This window comes from Chanos chanos, chromosome 2 (assembly GCF_902362185.1).
Source record: "Chanos chanos chromosome 2, fChaCha1.1, whole genome shotgun sequence".
NCBI lineage: Eukaryota > Metazoa > Chordata > Actinopteri > Gonorynchiformes > Chanidae > Chanos > Chanos chanos.
Genome location: NC_044496.1, coordinates 55526785 through 55549586, shown reverse-complemented (window position 1 = coordinate 55549586; position 22802 = coordinate 55526785). Strand labels below are relative to the sequence as shown.

The window sequence follows — 22802 nt, the reverse complement described above, 5'->3', positions numbered from 1 at the left end:
AACTTAGCACTGTTTCTTGGTCTCTTTTATGTTGTGAGGAGAAGTATCTTTAACATCACACATGGAAAAAAAACCCATCTCAAACTCACTCTGTTCAAGGAGATACAAAACTGAATTTTGTCGCTGTTTTTTATGTTTGGCAGAGGGGTCTGGACTAACTATGTAATGGACTGACAGCATTTTTTTTTTTTTTTTTGGGATGAAATTACTTTTAAATTACCAATTGATTAAAAAAAAAAAGAAAGAAAGAAAAAAAGAAAAGAAGAGAAAATCCTGGTCGACTGGACAGTTATGAATTGTTTGACAAATAATAATAAAAAAAAGAAAAAAAAAAAGATTGAATCAATCCAATATGAGAGTCCCCTCTGCAGGGGATTTCTGAGAACTGGTGATATGAGGACGTGGAAAAGCTCTCAGCTGGGATAAACAGCACCAGGAAACAAAAAGAGCGAACAGAAGCCTCGGTGGTTTACAAGACATGTCAGTACAGGCAACTGAAAACTCAACTGTTACTCAGTCATAAGAGGACGCTTGTTCTGGGCTCTGGGATTAAGAAGCTGGAGAGAAAAAGAGAAAGGATCACTGAGCTCAACTTTTCAGAGTCTTTTCATAATATTTTCATTACTCTTTTTTCATATTTCCTTTTTTTTCCCCCCCTTTTCTTCAGCTATGACACACTTCATAAAGATTACGCTGTCCCTCAAACAGCCTGAATTCTTCAGTAGAAACCTGTACTTTTTCTTTTCTAGTATGTTGAACAGAACAGTCATTCTACTGTTATACTTCAGTTGAATTGTATGCACAGAGCTTGTTTCACAGTTTAGCTTTACCTCAGAGATTTTTAAGGGCAGTATCTATGGCCGTCTTCACTTTTTTATTCCTAATTGTATGTAGCAACCTTTACACATATTTCATTGTTTGAGTTAGATTCACGCTGAAATAATTACACTTTAGTTACAAGTAGTAATTAGTTAGAGACTAATTGGTGGTAAATGTGCCGCGTCCGCTTTAACAAGCAGTCCAGTAACAACGGTTGGTTGTCGTGAAGCAAACTGCTGTACCGTGAATGTCTCTACACAATGTTGGTTTTAATTACATCACATTAAAAGATATCATCGGAATATAAATTTGAAAGAATGAACTATATTCTTGTATTAGCAGCCACAGCAAGACTACTACATATTGGCTAACCTAGAGAAAAGGTACATTTAAGTGCAGCTTCAATTTGTATACCCAACTCTAAAAAAATTGGAAAACGCTACCGGAATGGAAACATTGTATTTTGATCACACGTCTCATATATAAAGCAGCACCTGGCTGTTTGTACTCAGCCCTCATTCAAATTAAATAACAAACCGTGATCATTCCAAACAGCTCTCCAGACAAAAACAAAAACAATGCTAATGAGCGATGATAGATAGGACAAATGCACACGTTTGTCAGCGTGACAGCTCATTTAACTAATAACCATGATCAGCCACATCTCATACAAGTAAACATTGATTTTGGAGCCTTACCTGTGACTGGATTGATGAGGAACTTTCCATCCTCATTGCCAGAGACAATAGAGTAGACCACAGGTTCGTTTCCAGTGCCTTCCCTGGTGGAAGCTGATACGCTGAGCACTTCCGTACCGACGGGCGTGGACTCGGGGATCTGCGCGGCGTATTCAGAGCTGTGAAACACCGGCTGATAGTCACTAAGGTCGACCACATGGACGGTAACCGTGGCTACGGAAGACAAATGGCGGGGTAGGCCGCGATCCGTGGCTTTAACCTTCAGGTCAAAGGTCGACTGGTCCTCGTCGGCCAGAGATCTCTCCAGTCTCAGGATCCCGGAGGTCTCGTCCAAGGAGAAGAAGCCACTGTCCATGCCTTGGAGGGAATATCTCACCTCTGAGTTTATACCTGTAGGAAATTAGGAGGTATAATCATAAGACAATTCAAATTTGATTCAATTCAATTCTATTCTATTAGCCTAGCTATTTACAATAGACACTATCACAAAACCTGCTTTTCAGAATACATGCCTTTAGACCCCCTGTGAGAAGGACTAAGTCTCTATGGCAAGGGGAAAATTCCCCTCAGCTATAATAAGAAGATCTCTTGAGAGGAATAGGTTTCTTCCTGTTAAACTGTCACAGAGGGTGGTATTCCTGGTAGAGCATGAAATCCAGGATTATACTTTGAAGACTTACAAGACGAAAGGATTATTAATGTCACAGTTCTCTTTTTTTTTCTTCTAGAAAGAGTGAACTGGGGCACTTAAGAGTTTTTTTTGGTAAGTAATTACACAGTATACAGTCACATGGGAGGCCAGTTTCAATCCAAGTGATTCCACTGGCTGAGTCAGGTGTCGCCAGAAACACAGCTGGCTATGTTCTGGGAGGGTCAACCAGTCAAAGTTCTCTTCCCATTATTGTGCTTCAGCCACTCTGAGTGTTAACATAGCACCTATACAGCTTCAACTGAGTACTAGGGAAAGTGAAAGGGCTATTAAATTTGTTTTCATTTGTGGGCAATTATGAAGCTGTGATAGGCGAAAGAAAGCAGTGGTTGACTGTCATGTGTGAGTAGGGTTCCATGTTCTAATCTCAACTGCTTAGCTGGAACAAAAAGTTTTGGGTTCTTATTCCTCCTTTCTTTCTCTCTTTCTTTCGTTCTTTCTTTTTTTCCCTCAGAATCTTTTTTTTTTTTTTTTTTATCTCAGAACATACAGGTTTACGAGGGAAGACGACGAAGAATCAAAACAGAGTGAAAAGGCTTAGAGCGAAAATACAGTACGGTACATGTTCCCACACATCCAAAGGAGTGGCTTGGCCCTCCCAAAATGATGTCAACATGATCTGATTTTAATCCCAGGCCAAACACATACACCTCCGCTTCAACGCACTCCTATACTGTGCAAGGGAAGAAAGAATGACTGTCTTTCAGAACGGCCCCTTTGTACACAGATGGTTTCTTGGACCTCAGCACACAGTATCACTGATACCAGAGACAAGCTTCTCGACAAGGACATTAAGACAGGCAGGCATATCACAGTGTCACGACATGTTCTTGACTGAAAATGAGGAATGCAGCCTATTGTTACTGTGTTACCCTGAAGTCAGACAGGAAAACCTTACTTACCAGTGTCTGGGTCTTTTGCGTAGATGACAGCAATGGGTGTCCTAACAGTGGTGTTGTCAAACACGGTGACTTCGTAGTGATTGGTGGTGAACCTGGGAGGGTTGTCATTCATGTCCTGTATCATAAGCACAACATCTGCCTGACAGGATCGCCCTCCTCCGTCAGTCGCCTTGACAACCAAGTCATATTCCGACTCCTTCTCACGGTCCAAAATGCCGAGAGTGAACAACTCCCCTGTTCAGACCACAAAAACGTAGGAATGCAATGTTATAGGTTTTACTTTAATGCCATGTGGGCACAGAGGAATCTGAATTGCTTTACTAGACCCTACGGGAACATTTTAAAACATGTCGTTGATAAAAGAAGTCAGATGGTATATTTAGAGTGATCGAGCAAAAAGATAAAAAAGTTAGTGTTTTCATGGAGATGTAGAAATGAAGGAAATTCACAGTGACAGGTCACCTTCTAAGGAAGGGTACAACAAAGCATCTACATTTCTAAGTACAATCCTTTTTTATTTGTTCACAGAAATCTTGAGCTCCCTCAAACATGTCTTATCAGTAATCTGATAGGACATAGTTCAGATATGAATGTCCCTGATTCATATGGAACCGCTCAGACAAGAGATAATAAAAACAATAAAATATGATTGATGAAACTAGATATTCTAGAGGTGAGGGTATCTCTGAGTGGGTCTCTTGTCTTGTTTGGCCTCAAGCTTACCACCAAGAATGAGTGGGGAAAAGAATGTAGATGCCATCTTAAACGTCTTCAGCAAATAGTCAGTGTCACCTCGTCCATACACTTCCACCACCCACAACCCCTATCCCAAAAGCAAATATGCACTTTGAGTTACCAGTTTTCTGGTTGAGATGGAACTTGTCTGCATTGGGACCGTGAAGGGTGAATGACACTTGTCCATTGGTGCCAATGTCGGGGTCAGAGGCTGACACTTTTAAAATGAACAAGCCCGACGGGGAATTCTCCATAACAGCTTCAGTGTAAATCACCTGGAAAAAAAAGTTAGATTGGAAAAAGAAAAAGGAAAACAAAAACATTTAAACGAGGACAATGAAGTAAAGTCTAAAAAAAAAACTTTTACAAGTTTTTTTTCCTCTTGTTTCCTCTGTTCTATTCTCATATTGGCAGTATTATTATTACTGTTGTTGTTGTTGTTACTATTTCCACTTGTTCAGGAAAATTTACATTGTTTTATTAAACTGTGTGCTATGTTTTATGTGTTATGTGCTTTATTATCTATATGTTAGATAACGACCCCACGGTTCAGCAACAAAGGTTTTTGGTTGTAGGTTTACACCAAATTGATTTTAAAAAAGTATATATGGAAGAGATCTTCAGCCAGATAAGTCAGACTGTGTATTCTTTACAATGAGAGCACTTCTTACTTGTTCACAAAGAGGACTGTTGTCATTGATGTCAAGGACATGGACCTCCACAGTGGCAGAGGCTTGAAATCTTCCATCTGTGGCTATTATCTTGAGGGTGTGTTTGTCTTTTGCTTCTCTGTCAAGAGAACCTTCAACGGTCAACTTCCACTCCTCCCCTGTTTGCACAATGGAAAACTGGTCCAGTGGATCCCCATCTTTAAAAAAAAAAAAAAAAAGGGAAAAGAAAAAAAAGGAAAGAGACCACAACAAGTCTCCAATTTAAAACTTCACCATCATTTTATTCCTTTAACTGTGCATGGCATAAATAGATATGCAAGCATGTTAAGTGCGTCATATTAAATATTATATGTATATATTACATAGACACAGATTTTGCCTATTTTCATCTTGAGGCAAAACTATCTGTTTTCAACAGTCCACGATTAAGTCAAACCGATAAGAAAGGGGTCCAGCTTTAGTTTGGTATAGCATAGGTGCCACCACTGAACACCTGCAACAGGAGTAAATGAGAAATGTGTCATACCCATTATGTATGATGTGACTTGTCTGTTGTCAGTGGACACATCCTTGTCGACGGTGGTCAAAGTGACAATGACCTCGCCGGGCTTGCTGTTCTCCATGATGGATCCTTGGTACAGTTCCTCTGTGAACTGTGGCGGATTGTCATTCTCATCGTTGATGGTCACCTCGACGAGAGCAGACGAGGAAAGCTTGACTTTGCCACCGTGATCGTTTGCCACAACATAGAACCTATAAGACTGATTGGTCTCGCAGTCGGTCTCTTTCAGCGTAGTGATCCAACCAGTGTCAGGGTCGATGGTGAAGAGGTCGCTGACATCATCCCGTTCCGGTTCTAGCCTATACGTTACCTGTCCGTTGGTGTCCGTGTCAGGATCGTTTGCAGTTACTTGGATGACCGTGGTTCCAGCCGGCATGTTTTCTGCCAAAAAGGCCTGGTACGGATCGGCATCGAACACGGGTTGATTATCATTCACATCTTGGACTTGGATGTTCACCGACACCAAAGAAGCTACTTTGGTACCGTTATGATTGCCTTGGGCAATAACGTCAATCTGATACCACTTGGTTTTCTCATGATCTATGCTCTTCTGCACAACTAAGGTGCCACTTTCCCTGTCCACAGCAAACACTTTGTCTTTGTTACTCTCCACTGTATTGCCATCCACCAAGCTATATATCAACGGCATATCCGCATCAGCCTTAACCGTTCCAATCTCGTATCCCAGAGGTATGTCTTCAGAAGCCGAGAATGTGTACAGTGGTTCTGTAAACCTGGGCAGGGGTACTTCTGGCGGGACCACTTTGACCTGCACAGGCACTGTTGAGTTGTGAAACGGAATGTTCCCATCTCGAGCTTGCACCTTGAACCTGAAGATCTTATTCTCCAAACCTTCAAGGCTCTCTTTCACGCTGACTATGCCGGTGAACGGGTTGATTTCGATAACGTCCTCAGTCACTTCTTCTGCCTCATCCACTGTGTAGGTCACATCTGCATTTTTGCCATCATCTGCATCATAAGCCATTATCTGAATAACTGGGGAACCTTTATTTACAGTGGACTGAATGGAAACCTGGTACTCGGAGGCTTTGAACTGAGGGACATTGTCATTCTCATCAGTCAAAATGATCTTTACTGTGCAAAAAGCAACTCTGCCCCCACCGTCCTTGGCCATAACCTTGATGGCAATCACTCTTTGTAACGGGTTTTCCCGGTCCAAAGACTGAGAAGTCACAATTTGCCCTTTGTTGTCAATGGAGAATTTTTCATCCGCGAGCTTGTTAATAATGGTGTAGTCCACGCTACCATACGGCCCATCATCAGGGTCAATAGCAGCCAGTCGGATCACGCGGGTTCCCGGCTCTGCGTTCTCGGCCAGTTCAGCCTCATAAATGTCTTGGTTAAAATAAGGACTGTGCTTGTTACCATTAGTCATGTCAATGTTAACTGGAGCTGTCTTTTGAAACACCCCGTCAGATACGGCCACTGTGAGGTTATAAAACGGATCCACATTCCTCTTGCAAGTGTTGGAGAAAGAGATAAGGCCAGACGACTCATTGATAGCAAAATACCTCCCTTCATTTCCTGTGAGTATTTTATACTGGAGATCATCTGTACTGTCGGGATCGGAAGCCTGAACTTTGACGACTATGTGACCGCATGTGGCCATTTCATCAACTGAGGCTTGATACTGGTCCTTGTTGAAATTCGGGGGGTTGTCGTTGATATCGGTGACATTCACAACAATATGAGCTTCACTGCTGAGAGCTGGCACGCCATTGTCTGTGGCTCTGACTTTCAGTTGGAACTGTTGGATAGTCTCATAGTCCAGGACTTGTGATGTTACTAAAAGTCCGGTGAGAGGGTCGATTTCAAAAAAGTCCGTTTCGTTTTTCCCCGTGCCTAGTATTTGATAGGATACATCTCCATTACTTCCAGAGTCTCCGTCAGTGGCCAGAATCTGGATTACTGATGTGGCTGTTGGCAAGCCTTCTGGTATCTGTACTGTGTAAGTGTGCTTCTGAAAGACAGGAGGATTATCATTAACATCCTCTATCTCTATCTCTACTTTTGCCTCGGAGAAAGATCCCGTCACTGAATCCGTGGCACGGACAGTCAACAGGTGTTTTGTTTGAGTCTCATAGTCTAAAGAGTCGGTGACGCTTAAGATTCCTGTTCTAAAGTCGATGTGGAAGTTCTTGGAAGCGTTCTCCTCTTCGAGATTGTAAATGATGCGATATCCCTCTGGGTTTCTTGCCTGCACATGCAGGATGGTTGTGAAGGGAGCAATGTTTTCAGGTAATTTCAAAGGGTAAAACAAACTCTGAAATATCGGGTGAGACCGGTTTCTAACCTGTACGTAGAGTTCCGCCACATTCGATAAACGAGGCTCTCCCTCATCTGTGGCCAACACTCTAAGAGTGTATTTATTCATCGATTCAAAGTCTAGAGGTCTGTTAAGGGACACGTCGCCTAGATATGGGTCTATCCTAAAGAGGTCAAAGTCTTCCTCAAGCAAATATATTACTGATCCATTTTCGCCAGTGTCCTTGTCCGTCGCCACCACTTGGAAGAGTACATCCCCCGGTTCAGTTTCCTCTGAGATCATTAGCGAATGGGGCAAATTCGAGAAAGAAGGTGCGTTGTCGTTTACGTCATCTATATAGACCTTCACGTTCGTAACGGCTCTACGTGGAGGACTCCTCGTGTCTCGCACCTCCACCGTTACATCATACTCATCCTGCTCCTCTCTGTCAAAAGGCACGCCAGTGGTCTGCAAGACTCCTGAAGTCTCAATGATGGAAAATTTATCATCTGGGTGCAAAACAGTATATATTAATGGCTCATTCAAATAATTACCTGTAGCTCTCATAACAGCCAGAGTTTTCACAATCGGAGTGTTTTCTAAAACTATGGGTGCATGTGGCCTCTCCTCAAATTTCAGACTGCTCTCTGTTACATTGGTGACATTAATTTTCACCAGAGCGGTGTCTTTGTATAAACCGTCGTAGGCCATAATTTTTAGCTGATAATTTGTTTGAAAATGAGACGTGTCGTTCACCAAGATTGTCCCAGTTGAGGAGCGTATATCAAAGGCATTATCTGAATTACCATCGATTATACTATACGATACAGTTGAATCTGGGTCATAGGCTGATACCTGGATGACTTTCATGTCCCTGAAAATAGGGAAATTGATGGAACCCTCATAGACAGACATGTTAAATTTGGGAGGGCTGTCATTGAAATCTAGGACACGAATGGTTACTGTGGCTGGCTTTGCAGCGCTAAGAGGTGGCTCCCCGGAGTCGTGCACTTGGACAGTGAAATGAAACTCAGGAGTGGCTTCAAAGTCAATTGTAGATATCAGAGAGATTGTGCCCATGCTCGGGTCTATTCTGAACACCTTCTGTGCCTCAGGCTCAAGAATTTGAAAGACCAAAAGAGCGTTGGAGTCTTTGTCTGCGTCTGTGGCCCTGATCACAAGGGGCGTGTTGCTGTCCCCCATTACCATGCTGTTTACGTGTGCGGACTCGCTAATCTGTCCGTAATATTTCTCTTTGACAAAAAGAGGGGGGTTGTCGTTTTCGTCAATGACATAAACATACACCACAGCATCCACTGAGGCTCCAGTGGTGGAGGTGGCTCTTACTTGCAGACGATAAGAGAGGCACTCTTCGAAATTGAGTGCCTTTTGGATAGAGATCAGCCCAGAGTTGGAATTTATATGGAAAGTCCCATTCGGGTCTCCGTCTTTGATCCTGTAATGCACAGCAGATGGGCAGCTGGCGGATACAGAAATAACAGGTGAGCTAAGCGGGCTAGCTTCACTTATCTCTGTGAAGTACTCCTCGGAGGAGAATTTGGGCGGTGTCTGATCGGAGAGCTTCACGTGGATGTAGATTGGACACAGGTCACTACGCTGTGGGAAACCCTGGTCGGTCGCTTTTACTGTGAGATGGTACTGCTCCTGAACAAAGTGGTCCAAAGGCTTCACTACGCTTATAGTGCCTGTCTCCTGGTCAATGTCAAAAACTCCATCTGCGTTGCCTGCAAGGCCAAAAACAAAAAAGTTTATCTTTATCTGCTATCATTACAAATTAAATACACATTTTAAACATTTGTATGACGCAATGTAACCATCAAATTATTGATAAATTACATGGTGAATTATGTGGTGTTATCATTAATTTATATAGAGTTATCATTGTTTTGTTTGGTGTTTCGTTCTGCAATATACAAGTAATAAATTCATAACAATCAAACAATTCCCTAACTGATGGCCTTGCTTGCCCATAGCAGTTTGCTGTCAGTCTTGTGCTCTTCCCTCACCATTTCAAATAATCCTGTAGCTGTTGGCTGAAAGCTTATCTCTTACCTGAATGAAATGAATAGACAATCTCAGCATTGCTGCCTTTGTCCTTATCAAGTGCTTTGACTCGGAGCACCTCGGCTCCAGCAGGGGCAAGGTTACTGATAGTGCCCTCATAGCGAGTGCTCATAAAGGTTGGAGTGTGGTCATTGCAGTCCTCCACATGGATAATAGCCCTAACGTAGTTCTTTTTTATTGGGATCTCCTGATCTCTGACCTATAGAGAGAGAAGACGGGATTCATTAACATATGGATCTTGATCACAGCGAATCTAATTTAGTCATGATAACTGATGATATGCTGGTTTTTAATCCAATAAACATTCTTCGTACATTGCCAATGAAAGTGTAAACTTTAATGCACGGTTAAGATGGCTTAAAAATACAAGGCAGCTTACTAACCACTTTTTTAAAGCAAATTCACAAATAACATTTCCTCCTAAAAGGCTGCTCAGTAAGTTGCCCTGAGCTGTTGTGTTTTTTTATTATTATTATTATTGTTATTATTTTCCACAACATAATATTTAAAAAATAGTTTTGTTATTTTAGCCATGAGCTTGTTCCCCTGTATTGATAGCATGAATGAGAATTGACACTTCACCATCACAACAAGCTTGTGCCTTGAAATGGTCTCAAAGTCCAACTGTTCTGTCAGGACGAGTATGCCACTCTTGGGGTCGATGTGAAAGTGATTGATGCTCTCTGGGTGAAGGCTACTGTGGATAGAATAGACCAGTCTGCTGTTGGTGTCTGCATCTTGGGCACTGATTTGCAGGATCTCCTTCCATGGGGCAGTATCCTCTGGAACCCTGACCTCATAGAGACTCTTCAGAAACATGGGACGATGTTCGTTCATGTCCAGCACCCGAATGTAGGCCTGTCAGTTGAAGCACATGCACATACAAAATGTATCTCTGTTTACCTTCAGAAGTCTCAGTTTACCATAGATTTTTTTACTTTGATCTCAGCTTCAACGTTTCAGAAAACGGATAGACAGACAGACAGACAGACAGACACACACACACACGCACATACACACACACAAAAACGCACACGCGCACACACACACACACACACACACACACACGCAAACGTGCATACACACATACACGCACACACACATACACACACACACACACACAAAGGTTGAATTCTTCAGTTCAAACAAACATCTTGCCCTGCTTTGCATACAGCGAAATATTTCCATACTGCTGGAAAAATTCATTGAATGAGGTCAAACATTTGAATGAGCTTAACAGTCTATGATTGATTATCTTCTATTTTAAGAGTACAGATACTGCGACTGGATTATGAGTGTGTTTTGAAACCTGAGGTGAAGCCCTGTGATCTTACCTGTGTTGTGATCACCTGAGATCCATCAGTAACTCTGACCGTAAGATTGTAATTGGACCGTTTGCCTGCATCCAAGGGCCTTGCTATCCCAATACTTCCTGTGTTCTTCTCAATGTAAAAATCTTTGTCTTCATCGCCACCTGTGAGAAAAACACCAGCAACTGGTCACAGTCTACAATAACAACAACGTCTTTCGCTGGTGCTTCTGTCGGAGCCTGTCGGATGAGTTCTGTTTGGACCCCCATGTATTAGGAGAAGGTTGAGTGAACGGTATGCAATGCAGCGACAGTCAGAGAGCAAGTTGTAATGAAAAGAACTGAAAAACAGCCTGGGCAGACAGCAAACAAATACGCCTATGTTTTGTCCAAAACGAACTAAGGGTGATACTCAAAGAAGAGGTAAAAACCGCAAAAACAAAAGACTGAGACTGTCCTGCTGAAAGTATGATACAGCCCAATCTGTCATCCTCTTTAGTGAGTATGGAGCCATCCTGACATCCTTACAACAAAAGCAAAAAAAAAAGTTTGAGTTGAAGCCCTGAGAGCCTTCCGGGTTTGTGTGTTTATGACAAAAAAAAAAAAAAAGAAAAGAAAAAACAAGGTCAGCTGAAAGGGCTCCTTCTGAGTAGAAGTACACCATAGAACAACACAATTGTTTAAGGGGAAACATTTGGCAGGAGCACACTCGGAACAGACGTCTCAGTCAGTGGGGGTAAACTCATGCTTGCTTTGGCAGATGGTGTTTATTAAGAAATCCACCTTTTGAAGTCACCAGTTTCACTTGTAACAGGCTGTGTTTTCTATGTTGGACTTTCAATTTTGCCGCCCCCCCCTCCCTCCCAATGTGTTAATATACCCTCATTTATGGGAGTTAATACTCCCCAAGTATGTGGTTTTGTAGATTGTTAGATTGTTTTGTTGTTGTTGTTGTTGTTTTTTAATTAACCACAAAACAAACATGCTATGGCCACTGCTGAAATTACTAATATTGATCGAGGCTTTGAGAGACTTTAAGAGGCAAAGGTTCATTAGAAAGTCTCTTTTCTGCACTTGCTTATAATCCATTTAAAACAGATTTATCAAGCGGGAAAGATAACACACACTTTGCACACTTTGCAACAGTCCCAAACTGATCAGGGAACAAAGACAGTGAGATCTGATTTGAAGAGCGCTTAAATTAGTTGACAGCATCCAATGACCCACAAAAGAGAATATCCATGGAAATTTCAGTGAAACTAAGATATCAGCCTTTTGACAGCACACAACATGAAATGAAAGGATTTTACTCGAAATCCTGTAACACAAACTCAGTCTCAACCAGCCGTACCTTCGGTAGCGTTTCTACGCTAACGAAAATACCACTCCAAATTATTGCCAAGTCATAGTTAAGGAGCACACACCCCTGTAGCCACTCAGATCTGTAACCTTGGGATGACCTGTTGTTATGCCCCTTTGTACAGCTAAGGATCATGAGGCTAAATCCTGATGTTTTGGTGTTTGTGCAACCCAAGGGCGGAACGAACACCCAACATCAGTCATGGTTGTCCAGTTACTAACTGCATTTTGGCACACCTTAAAAACTCATCTTTTTTTTTTTTCAAATACACCTCAATTTAGACCTATACGTATCACGTCTTCTGTTCTACAGTGAGCTCGCCATGCACTACTCCTCCTGTGCATCTGTATTTGCTATACTTAAATGTTTATTTGCTTTATGATTTTGTATATCTTGCATGTTGTTCAAACACATAGCCTTTGCATTAGCTGCAGTTAGCTGCGAATTTAGCATTGTCACGGAACTGGTGTCTCATGTCCGGAACATTCTGGCTACGCGATACTGTATGCAAACTATTTCATTCTCGATAAAAGTCTCCGCTACGCACCACACTAAATAAATGTTATTATATAAGATAATGAAACGAGAAAAATTCCAAGACGCCATGAATGCACACGTTTGAAATAGATGTATTCTCATTTGCATATATGTGCAGCACAATAACCGCTTAATTGGAAGAACTGTTCCCTTTGTTAGGACTAAAAGCCCTGAGTCTGAAAATACAACTTATAAACAATACATGCTATCATTCCATATGTGTATAAACAGCATAACACGCAACAACAAACCACATACACACAATGTCCACACCCCAAGCTTTCATGATGCAGTAAATGGGTGATCTTTGACAATGGCTATTCATTTTCTCATCCTTCTTCTGAAATATCCTCAACGAATCATTGTCACCAGCCCCCATTTTTCAAAAAAAAAAAAAAAAAAGGGGGGGGGGGTGAAGGTCAGGTTCAGTACTTAACCAGAGGGGGGGGGCCTATCTCTTAAACTGTACTGTGTGCGTGAAGCTGAGGGAGACTGATGGCTGATCAGTAAAGACAGGCCTGCCCCCTCCCCCCCTCCCCCTGGCTGCAGCGGTCAGGAGGCTGAGGAAATGAGTCTATAGTATATTTCCCCCCTGGAAAAGATCCATATCTGTCTGAGGAAACCTACAGCGAACAGACCAGCTGTGGAATGAAAGGAGCATGGTGTTGGCTTCGGTGAACACTGTGCTGGGCTTTAACCATCTTTTCTATAAGCATCCACTCTAAAAAGGTGATAAGCACATCTGTACTCAGGTCTTTAATCAACGACTTGGGAAATGATACATATGTGATATGTAAATAAAATCTTGTTTTTTGGGATTTTAGCTTTTTGTTTGTTTGTTTTTTTTCCAAAAATTGAATTGTCTCATTTTCGTTCCACACGAAATTGTAATGTCTTTGTTTGTTTTGCTTCAAACATAATGAATGCAGAGGAAGCAATTAACGCTTTCCTATTAAATGTTTTCAGAAAGGAAAACAGAAAAGAAAAGAAAACAAAACAAAAAAAACAACTGACAACAGACAAACTGTAACAATGTGTCAACACATAACAAACGTTATTATGCAAACCTGACAGCATACGACCATGAATGCCAAAAAAAAAAACCCTAAAAAACTAAACAAAAAAATCCCCTCTGAACTGACAGTGAGGTAGATTTCTGACAGGTTTCCTGGGCACCCTACAGCCCCAGGGTTGGGGGGAGTGGGGGGGTAGGGGGGTTGTGGTAAGCAGAGGTTTTAGAACATCGCTCACCTATGATGTCAAACCACAGAGGACCCTGGGTGATCTCTGTACTGATAATCCCGACCAATTGAGTGACAGGATCCGTTTCCATGACAGCGAAGGTGAAATGGGCCTCATCAAAGGCCAGCGTGTCAGAACTGGGCGGGGGCTTGGGCAGCCACTCAATGTGAAGCCGAGCTTTGGACGTCCTGGCAGGATTACCGTCATCTGTTGCTTCAACCTGTGGGATAACGAGGGATTATGAAAAACAAAAACAAAAACGATGATTCTCCAATGAGACATGAGGCGAATTTTTTAATTTGTGGTCCATAATAATAAGAGAGAGGCTTATGAAAACGTGTTCAAGTTTTCGGGAAGTCGGTGTGAAACCCCCACGTGCGTTACCGTTAGGATACTGTAGTTTCCCGCTCCAAAGTCTCCTCTCGAGGTCACCACTCCGGTGGTTGGATCAATGTCAAACCTTCCCTCCAAACTGTCTTCCAGGCTGTATGTTATCATGCCATTTGGACCTTCGTCATCGTCACGGGCGACCATCCTGTAAACGTCCTGAGGTTGGTCTGTGTCGTGCTGTTCGGCCAGCTTGACCTGGAAGAGTTTATGGCTGAACTGAGGGCTGTTATCATTCTTGTCCAGGACCTGGATGACCACGGTGGCAGTGGAGCGTAGGGCAGGAGCACCGTTATCAGACACTATCACCTGAGGCATGAGAGAGAGAGAAAGAGAGAGAGAGCCACAATGTATCATATCTAATGTATTTTAACCATGTAGAGTGAAAAAGTGGATACTGGTTTAGTGTAATAGATACATGTTCTCTCAAGACTTGTTGCATAAGTAAATCTGAAAAAATGCCATATATATATTACCTTATTTTCGGTATTATACACTTATTTCCTTATACACACACACACACTATATATGTGTGTGTGTGTGTGTGTGTGTGTAAGACTATATGTGTATATACACATAGGATGTATATACTGTGTCTGTATGTGTGTGTGTGTGTCGTGTTCAGTTTTTTTCTGTCAAGTTTAAAAAAAATCTGCCAGATCTGCTGCTTGACTGTGCTCACCAAAAAAAAAAAACCCTAGTGTGGACAAAAGGCAGAGACCTGCGGCTTTATGACCTAATTAATGAGATGTAGAGCAAGTTAACTCACTTCAATAATGTGCTCCGCTTTTTGTTCCCGGTCCAGGGGAGAGAGGGTTCGGATCACACCTAAGTAAACAGAGGGGGGTGGGGTGTGGACATGTTGATCAATGGTATGGTTTTCAAATAAATGGTACACCTGTTAGAATGCCCCAGGGTTGTCTTTTTCACTCTCCCTTACCACCAGTTTGCTTTTTTAACCGTGTTTATTTAGTCAGTTTACACTGGTGTAACCCTTTGGGAAACCTTTGGGCTGTGGTGGATACAGCTTCTCCTCACCAACCCTGCCACGCTCTCTTTACCAAACCAAGTGGCCTGCGCTCTCTCTAAATCCCCTAATTAATCCACTAATTGTCGTGAAAGAGCCTGAAAATGAAGCAGATTTTGAGAGCCACCACACTGCAGACAACCAGCAAAATGCTGTGTATTAAATCCACATAACCGGTTTAGCAGTAATTGGTCCTTCTTTTTTTTTCTTTCTTTTTTTTTTTTTTTCAACCGTGCATGACGAAGAGTTTTTTTTTTTGTTTGTTTTTTTTAAAAGGAGCTGCAGACAACAAGGTTAACACAAGTAGTCTGGACAAGCTGCACTGGTTTACCACATCTGCAATAAACAGGATAGGGTGTCATTGCAGTTGCTGGGTCACGCAGGAAAACAGATACCCTCAGGGTCTTTCAGTGTTTACAGCACTCAAAGCGAACCCTGCTGGGTTTTAACGATCACCACTATTTAGGCAGGTGATTTTTCTTTCTCTCACTAAAGACATTGTAGAAAGTGTGTTTCTATCGTTAGCATGCACCTGGGCCAAGGACCCCGAGAGTGAACCCAGTCTCACACGGCGCACGAAACACACAACAGACATTTCAAACCGTGCCCAGGCCATGACATCACAAAAGTCCCTCAGTATTCACTCAAGAGTGCGTGATGTTTCATTAAATCCCCAATACACACTAAGCTAATTCTTCTTTTAATGTATTTTTTTTTTAACAAAGTTAAAATCAGCGCATTGTTCTCGGACAATAAATCAGGTCCTTTCTTGAATCTCTAAGCCGTTAAAGTTGTTAGCTTAGTCACACAGCTCTCTATCTCTGAGTCAGCTCACTCTTGGTCTGACACAGCGAGAAAGAACTACAGGGAAGAGATCAAAACGAATAGGTAATAAAAGAAAAAAAAAACTATTTTTGCCGCTGTTAGTCTTTTTTTTTTTTTTTTTGAGTTTGGCTTTGCATACTTCTCTCTAATTTGTTGGATTTTTTTTTTCTTTCTTTCTTTCATTTAATATTCTCCTTGATCCTCATGCATTGGACGTCCATATGATGTACAGTTTTCTAAACTATTCTAAACTATCTGGCCAACGTTATACAAAGTAGGGAGTGTGTGTGTGTGTGTGTGTGTGTTTTTTGAACATTTGTATGTAAGTATATTAACGTTCAAAAAAACTTTTTCGGATGTAAACTCCACATTAAGCCCTTTTTTTTTTTTTTACTCTTTAATCATCAAGATATAAGACTTCCACAGAAAGAACATTGTTAGATTTCGAGGGTGTTTTTGTTGGAATTAACCATCTCACAGAGCTTTTACATAATGTACTCTAACAAGACTGCTTTTCTTTATATGTCTTAAGTGTGGGGTGGAGTTCAAGAATCAACAATGAGAAGACAAGCCGAGAACGGACAAGCACAAGCTTGTGACTCGTGTTAATACCACGCTAATTTTCAATGCTACGTTTCAAAAGATCAAGTTAAGATCAATTTTGTACAAAGGCCACAGATGACATATGGTTTGGAAAGGGGGGGGGGGGTGTTTGCATGTGTTTCAAGGGTCTCATTAGAAAATTCACCGCGCCCATATCTATAATTTGAAAGGACTAGAAATATTTCACAGCGTCTCACTGAAAATTTGGCTGTGCAACTTATCCTTATGGTTACACACCTGAATCACTCCCAGGCTGTGTTCAAACATGTTGATCAAACTTTAAATACTGGTTGCATTATTCCAGTTCAGCAGACCAAAAGATGTAATAGCTTGTACAGTTTTATGGCTGCATAAATATCCTTAAAACATGTGTAACAACAAAAAGCCTATTACGTGCACACATACCCCATTTTATTAATACTATTTTTTTTTTCACCAGAGTGTAGCGCATTACTGTCAGTTTAAAAACGAATGTCCCACGGAGTGTTTTCAAAAGACGCACTGGGTAGAGGATTATTTGTACCTGTCCTGGAGTTGATGTCGAAATAGGTGCGCTGAGATTCTTGAATCTGGAAGGTTAATTTCCCTTCAGAGGCCTTGTCCACGTCTGTGGCAGCCACATGCAAAACAGATTTGTCCTTGGGCGCATTTTCTTGGACAGAGGCAAAGTAGACAGGCTGGGACAATTCTGGAGGATTGTCATTGACATCAAGCACTTCAATATACACATCTGTCCAGGACTCCAGGGGCACAGTGCCCAAATCCGTAACATAAACAGTCAGCCAGTAGTGAGGTACAGCCTCACGATCCAAAACGTCTGCGGTTCGAATTACACCTGAAACAAAAATAACAGTGATTTGTTCGTTAATACAACAAACAGGTACACTGAAAACATTAAAGTGCTGAATTCACATTTAGGTATGGCTAAATTAAGGGACTTATTGGTTGAAATGTGTCATAGTTTAAAAGTATTAAAAATTTTACGTTAAGGGGTAGCATTCTCCCAAGTGATGAGGTTTCACTAGGATTAAATTTAATTTTCAGAAGATATAACTTTTATCTTTGCACATCTTGGGATGGTGCTGTGGTCCTACACAGTCAGGGGTTAGACGTGTGGTGTACCATTATTAGGGTAAGAAACAAAAATGTACCCAAGTAATATGAATCGGTGGTGTTCCACACAGAGGGTTACTGGATTTCAGCCATGTCTGAAACCCGACACTGTGACTTTGAAAGCTGTGTTTTATTGATTTGTCTGACATGAACATGGTCTGTTTAAGTCATGAAATATATATATATATGTGTGTATATATATATATATATATATATACACATGCATGTAAAAGGCTTGTATGACAGAAGAGAAACAAACCCAGAAGGCATTTTACTGGCTTTTTTTCATCACATTAGAAAGCTCTTTAAAATCTGCTGTGAAATGTGGGTGTTTAATGAAACTATGAACTCCCAGATGCGCATTCTACAGAAGTTGCAGAGTAACTTCAGCTGTGCACAGAACTTAGCATTAATCAGTATGGAATTTCTCGTTTACCTGTTTCCTCGTCGATGGTGAAGATTCCGAGTCCCGTGCCGTCGTGAATACGGTATCGGACCACTCCGTCTCTCCCTGCGTCCTTGTCAACCGCTGTGAGAGTCAAGACTGAAGTGCCTACTTCAGCATCCTCCATCACATGAGCACTGTGCACAAACGAGGTAAAGACTGGACGGTTCAGATTTTCATTCACGTCCAGAACCTCCACTTCTACAAAGCAAGAGGACGACAAGGATCTGGGCTGACCGTGGTCCACAGCACGAACGGTAAGGTTATAAAACTGTTTCCTCTCAAAGTCTAGTTCTTTCCCCAGCGTCAATAAGCCTGTGGACGAATCCAAGAGAAAGACACCATTCTCGCTGTTCTTCAGGTTGTAGCTTACCAGTCCTCCACTGCCAAGGTCCAAGTCATAGCTTTCAACCCACAGCAAAACTGTTCCTGAAGGAATATCTTCAGGGACTTTTATCTTGTAGACCTTGGGTACAAACTTGGGAGGATTATCATTAATGTCCTCCAAGGCAACCACCAGTTCTGTCATTGACAAGAGCTGTGGGTCTTCTTTTGCTTGATCTCTGGCTTCAATCTTTAAGTTGTATCTGGGTTGGGTCTCCCTGTCCAAACGGCCAGTCACTTTCACCTCTCCAGTGATTTCGTCGATCCTAAACAAATCGGTGAACGTCAAAAGGGAATATTTGACGGCCCCATTGTCATCTTTGTCAAAGTCCATCGCGTGCACTTGAAAGATGCTCGTTTCAGCTTCTGCGCTCTCAGGAATGGTCAGCACGTACCTTGGCTGCTCAAATAATGGTGCATTGTCATTTACATCCAAAACATTAATAGCTATGAATTTCCATGCAGAATACTGGGGAGTGCCTAAATCACTGACCGTTATATTCAAAATGTAAAACTCCTTAACCTCCCTGTCTAATGTACAAACAATCTTGAGTTCCCCTGTGTTGATGTCAATAGTGAAACATCCATCTTCATTCCCACTTGAGATAGCATAGATTAGCTTCCCATTGAACCCAGAGTCAATATCAGTGGCTTTAAAGTGCATTATAGTTGAATTTAGAGGAAAGTCTTCCTTGACATCGATGGAACTTGGAATGCCAAGCGAAAACTTAGGGGAGTGGCGATTTATGATATGAATATCAGAGATCAGGTCCTCTTCTTGGATGCTCAGTACTGGCTTCATAGATTCAATTAGTTTTTCTGTCAATTGTTTTAAAACTCCTATTTCTTTGCAATGAGTAGTGGCTGTTTTGTCCTTGTCTGTGACATGAATGGTAACAGTGGTAGGGTCAGAGCTATATTTTCCATCTGTTGCTGTTATTTTCAGCACATAGGAAGGACTTCCTGTCTCAGCAAAGTCTACAGGGATGGGTCTGGCCAGCGTGATGTTGCCAGAGACGGGGTCAATCTCAAACAGCCCGTGATCGTTCCCCGACACAATGCTGTATCGGATCTGCTCCAGCTCATCCAGATCGATGGCCGTCATCTCCACAATGGTTTCGCCTGCAGCGAAGTCTCGCGGTATGGACGCATTGCACGCTGCCGTCTCAAATAAAGGCACGTTGTCATTTATGTTAGACATGGTGACGGTGACGGCACACTCGCTCACGTGGCTGAAGGGGCTGCCACTATCAGAGGCCCAAATTCTGAGGTGATAATGCCTTTTCATGAGCTCATAGTCAAACTCCTCTGAGGTGGAAATAACCCCAGTGAATGGATCTATGGCGAAAGGCACTGGAGCAGTATTGGCAATCGCATAAGTCACAAAACCATTGTTTCCCATGTCCAAGTCTATGGCACTGACTGCTAAGATGCTCGTTCCTATAGGCACGTTTTCTGGTAGCGTGGCCTGGTAAGAAGCTGAAGTGAATTTAGGGATGCTGTCGTTTTCATCGACGACGTCAACTATGACGTGTGTCACGGCTTCCCCGTGATTTGCAACCACATCAAACTCGTAATGAGATCTCTTTTCAAAATCGAGGTACTCTGAGGTCACGATTACGCCTGTCTTGCCATTAATTTTGAATTTATCACTGTCAGAGTTAGCACTGATTTGGTAAGTGACATTTGAGAGAGTTGGATGCACTGATACTCGGACTACGTAACTTTTAAGAGGGGAAAATTCACTAAGGGCAACGTGATATATTTCTTTCAAGAATGTCAGTGGTGCAGTTTGGGGTGAGGGAATATGGATATTCTTTATTGGGGTTAGCAAGGGGATATTGCCTCTCTCTTTCGCTTGAAGCGAGATATTTAATCCAAATGGGTTTTGTGACCAGTTAATCCTTTTTGTGGAGACCACTTGAAAGTCACTACCCTGCAAACTGGATGGTATAATCTCAAAACACTTCAGCTGATCCTCTTCAACAATACTCAAAGTGGCAAGGTTTCGCTTTGCCTGAGGCTCCACAATGACATTCACGGTAATTCCCTCATCGTCTGTTTGAGGTGCCATGAATCTGATGTGGTTGGCAAGAGAAATGTTTTCAGTTATTTTCTGAACCGTAATGGCGACTCTCGCAACATTGCCAAATTTCTGCACTCCAGATATTTTCTTTGTCCTGTCCTCTGCCAAAACCGTGAGGTCATACCTGTCTCTCTGACCGGCATTGAGCTTTTTGACAAGGGTGACAATCCCAGTAAAAGGGTCTACAGCAAATGGGTGAGATGTGGTTGTGAAAGAATAATAAAACTCAGCGTTGCTGCCAATGTCTGCGTCCGTCGCGCTAACTTTCACAACGCTTGATTTCAGCGGCGTATCTTCCTTGATTACCACATTGTAAGAGGCAGGATAGAAAAGCGGTTTCAGGTCGTTCGTATCCAGCACCTGAATCGATACTTTTGTTCTCGCTTGATATTCATAAGTGCTCTCCTTGGCCTCGACGGTGAGAGTGTAGGCGTCCCGCACCTCTCTGTTAAGCAGAGCGGAATTGCTGCTTCGTGTTTTTATGCGCAGAAAACAGAAGTCTCCCAAAGAGACCTCTTCTGCTTTAAAAAGTTCGTCGTCATCTCCGGCGACAATTTTGTACTTGATCTCCCAGAAAGGATCTGTTACTACGATACCCATTCGAATGGGGCTTTCCACGTAGGTCCTGGGCGGAGAGTTCTCATTGATGCTAGCATTATATAAATGATGGGTGAACCTGAGCAGAGAGCTGTCCTTTACCAGGCTCGTCTGACTTCTCGATAACTGTATTAAGACTGCCGTGACAGTGAGCAGTGTGGCCCAGTCTTTGAAGGCCATCGTCACGCCGTCTCCACATGGACCCTTAGACCTAGTTAGAGGAGGGAGGAAAAACACACGTTTCTTTCATTGTTTTTGCTTGTTTTGGGTTTTTTTTTAAAAATACAAACCATGACCTGTTATTAAAACATAATATATTAATACTACTTCTGAAGATTTTTTGACAAGGCTACTCACTCACAATAGCCCCACTGTTCAAAGTGTGGTTCGTTGTGACCACACACCCACGTACGTACACACACACACACACACACACACCTCTGTACTTGTCTGTCTCATCAAGTGAAAGCCCACAGTAAGGTATTTTGTCTCCTGTTCCAACATGCCTTGACAAAAGCAGCATTACATTGTTTGAGCTTGAAAAGAGCCTCAAAGCTATTTTAGACAGGTGCCACATTTTCACACAACAACAATTTACAGGTTTTACCTGGGATCACTCATGGTTGTAATACTATTTCAAAGCCACTGAAGTTCTGTTTCATCAAAAGAGGTCTCTTTGTCGCTAAGGGGCATAACAAACAAATTTTTCCTCTGGAAAATTAATTAATGCTTATCTTTAATATTCACTTCTGCTTTTTATTTGGTTATTTTATTTTTTTTAATATTAATTTTATAGACATGCTGTTTTAAAAAAAAAAAAAAGTGTGTATTGTCAGGACATGAAAAACAAGTACTATGTCGTGTTTTGTCAGGTCTTCTCCTTTGAGACAAAAGCCATAAAAAGATCACTTAAGAGTGTGTATAGAAATTTACCACAGGAAAATGCTTTAGTCTGCCTCCATTAAACACAATCTAAACAGCCCTTAGCCCTCTGTGTGGATCGATTATCTGAACAAAATCTCTTTTTCTAGCCATTATGTTCTACTTCAACTCATTTTCAATGCGCCTTCTCCTCTTTACAAACCTCCTTTGCAGGCAGGCGGATTAATTATTTAACGAGGGGGTAATCCATCAACAGTAATCTACATGTGATAATCTATATGTGATAAGAAACATAGAATTAAACCATAAACTGTAGGGGTTTTTTTTCTTAATTCACCTGACTGCTGTAATTCATATCAAAAGATTTACATATACAAGCCAGTGCCAGGTTTGAGCTATAATGCATTAAAAATACTGAAAGGAAAGATTCACCACATCACTAACCTTTTCACACTTTTTGCACTCCAACCCTCAAACACCTTTGAAACAGGCCACTGGGCTCTGTAGCCAAGTGTTAATATTCTGACAGCTAGCATCCGCTGCTCAACACAGTGGAAG

At 41.9% G+C, this 22802-nt stretch overlaps 1 protein-coding gene across 1 annotated transcript in view; it reads right to left on the bottom strand.

Moving 5' to 3' along the window:
• The window catches only part of fat2 (FAT atypical cadherin 2), a 36259-nt gene extending 14705 nt beyond the window's left edge, over positions 1-21554 (bottom strand). The window contains exons 1-13 of the mRNA XM_030766262.1: positions 18287-21554; positions 17261-17572; positions 15052-15110; positions 14280-14591; positions 13905-14115; positions 10782-10921; positions 10030-10305; positions 9436-9646; positions 5061-9107; positions 4535-4731; positions 3985-4138; positions 3129-3362; positions 1518-1907 (exon numbers count right to left, since the gene is read on the bottom strand). Coding sequence (XP_030622122.1) covers positions 1518-1907; positions 3129-3362; positions 3985-4138; positions 4535-4731; positions 5061-9107; positions 9436-9646; positions 10030-10305; positions 10782-10921; positions 13905-14115; positions 14280-14591; positions 15052-15110; positions 17261-17572; positions 18287-21542 — 9799 coding nt within the window. The 5' untranslated portion in view covers positions 21543-21554. The remainder of the gene's footprint in view (positions 1-1517; positions 1908-3128; positions 3363-3984; positions 4139-4534; positions 4732-5060; positions 9108-9435; positions 9647-10029; positions 10306-10781; positions 10922-13904; positions 14116-14279; positions 14592-15051; positions 15111-17260; positions 17573-18286) is intronic.
• Positions 21555-22802: the final 1248 nt, after the last annotated feature.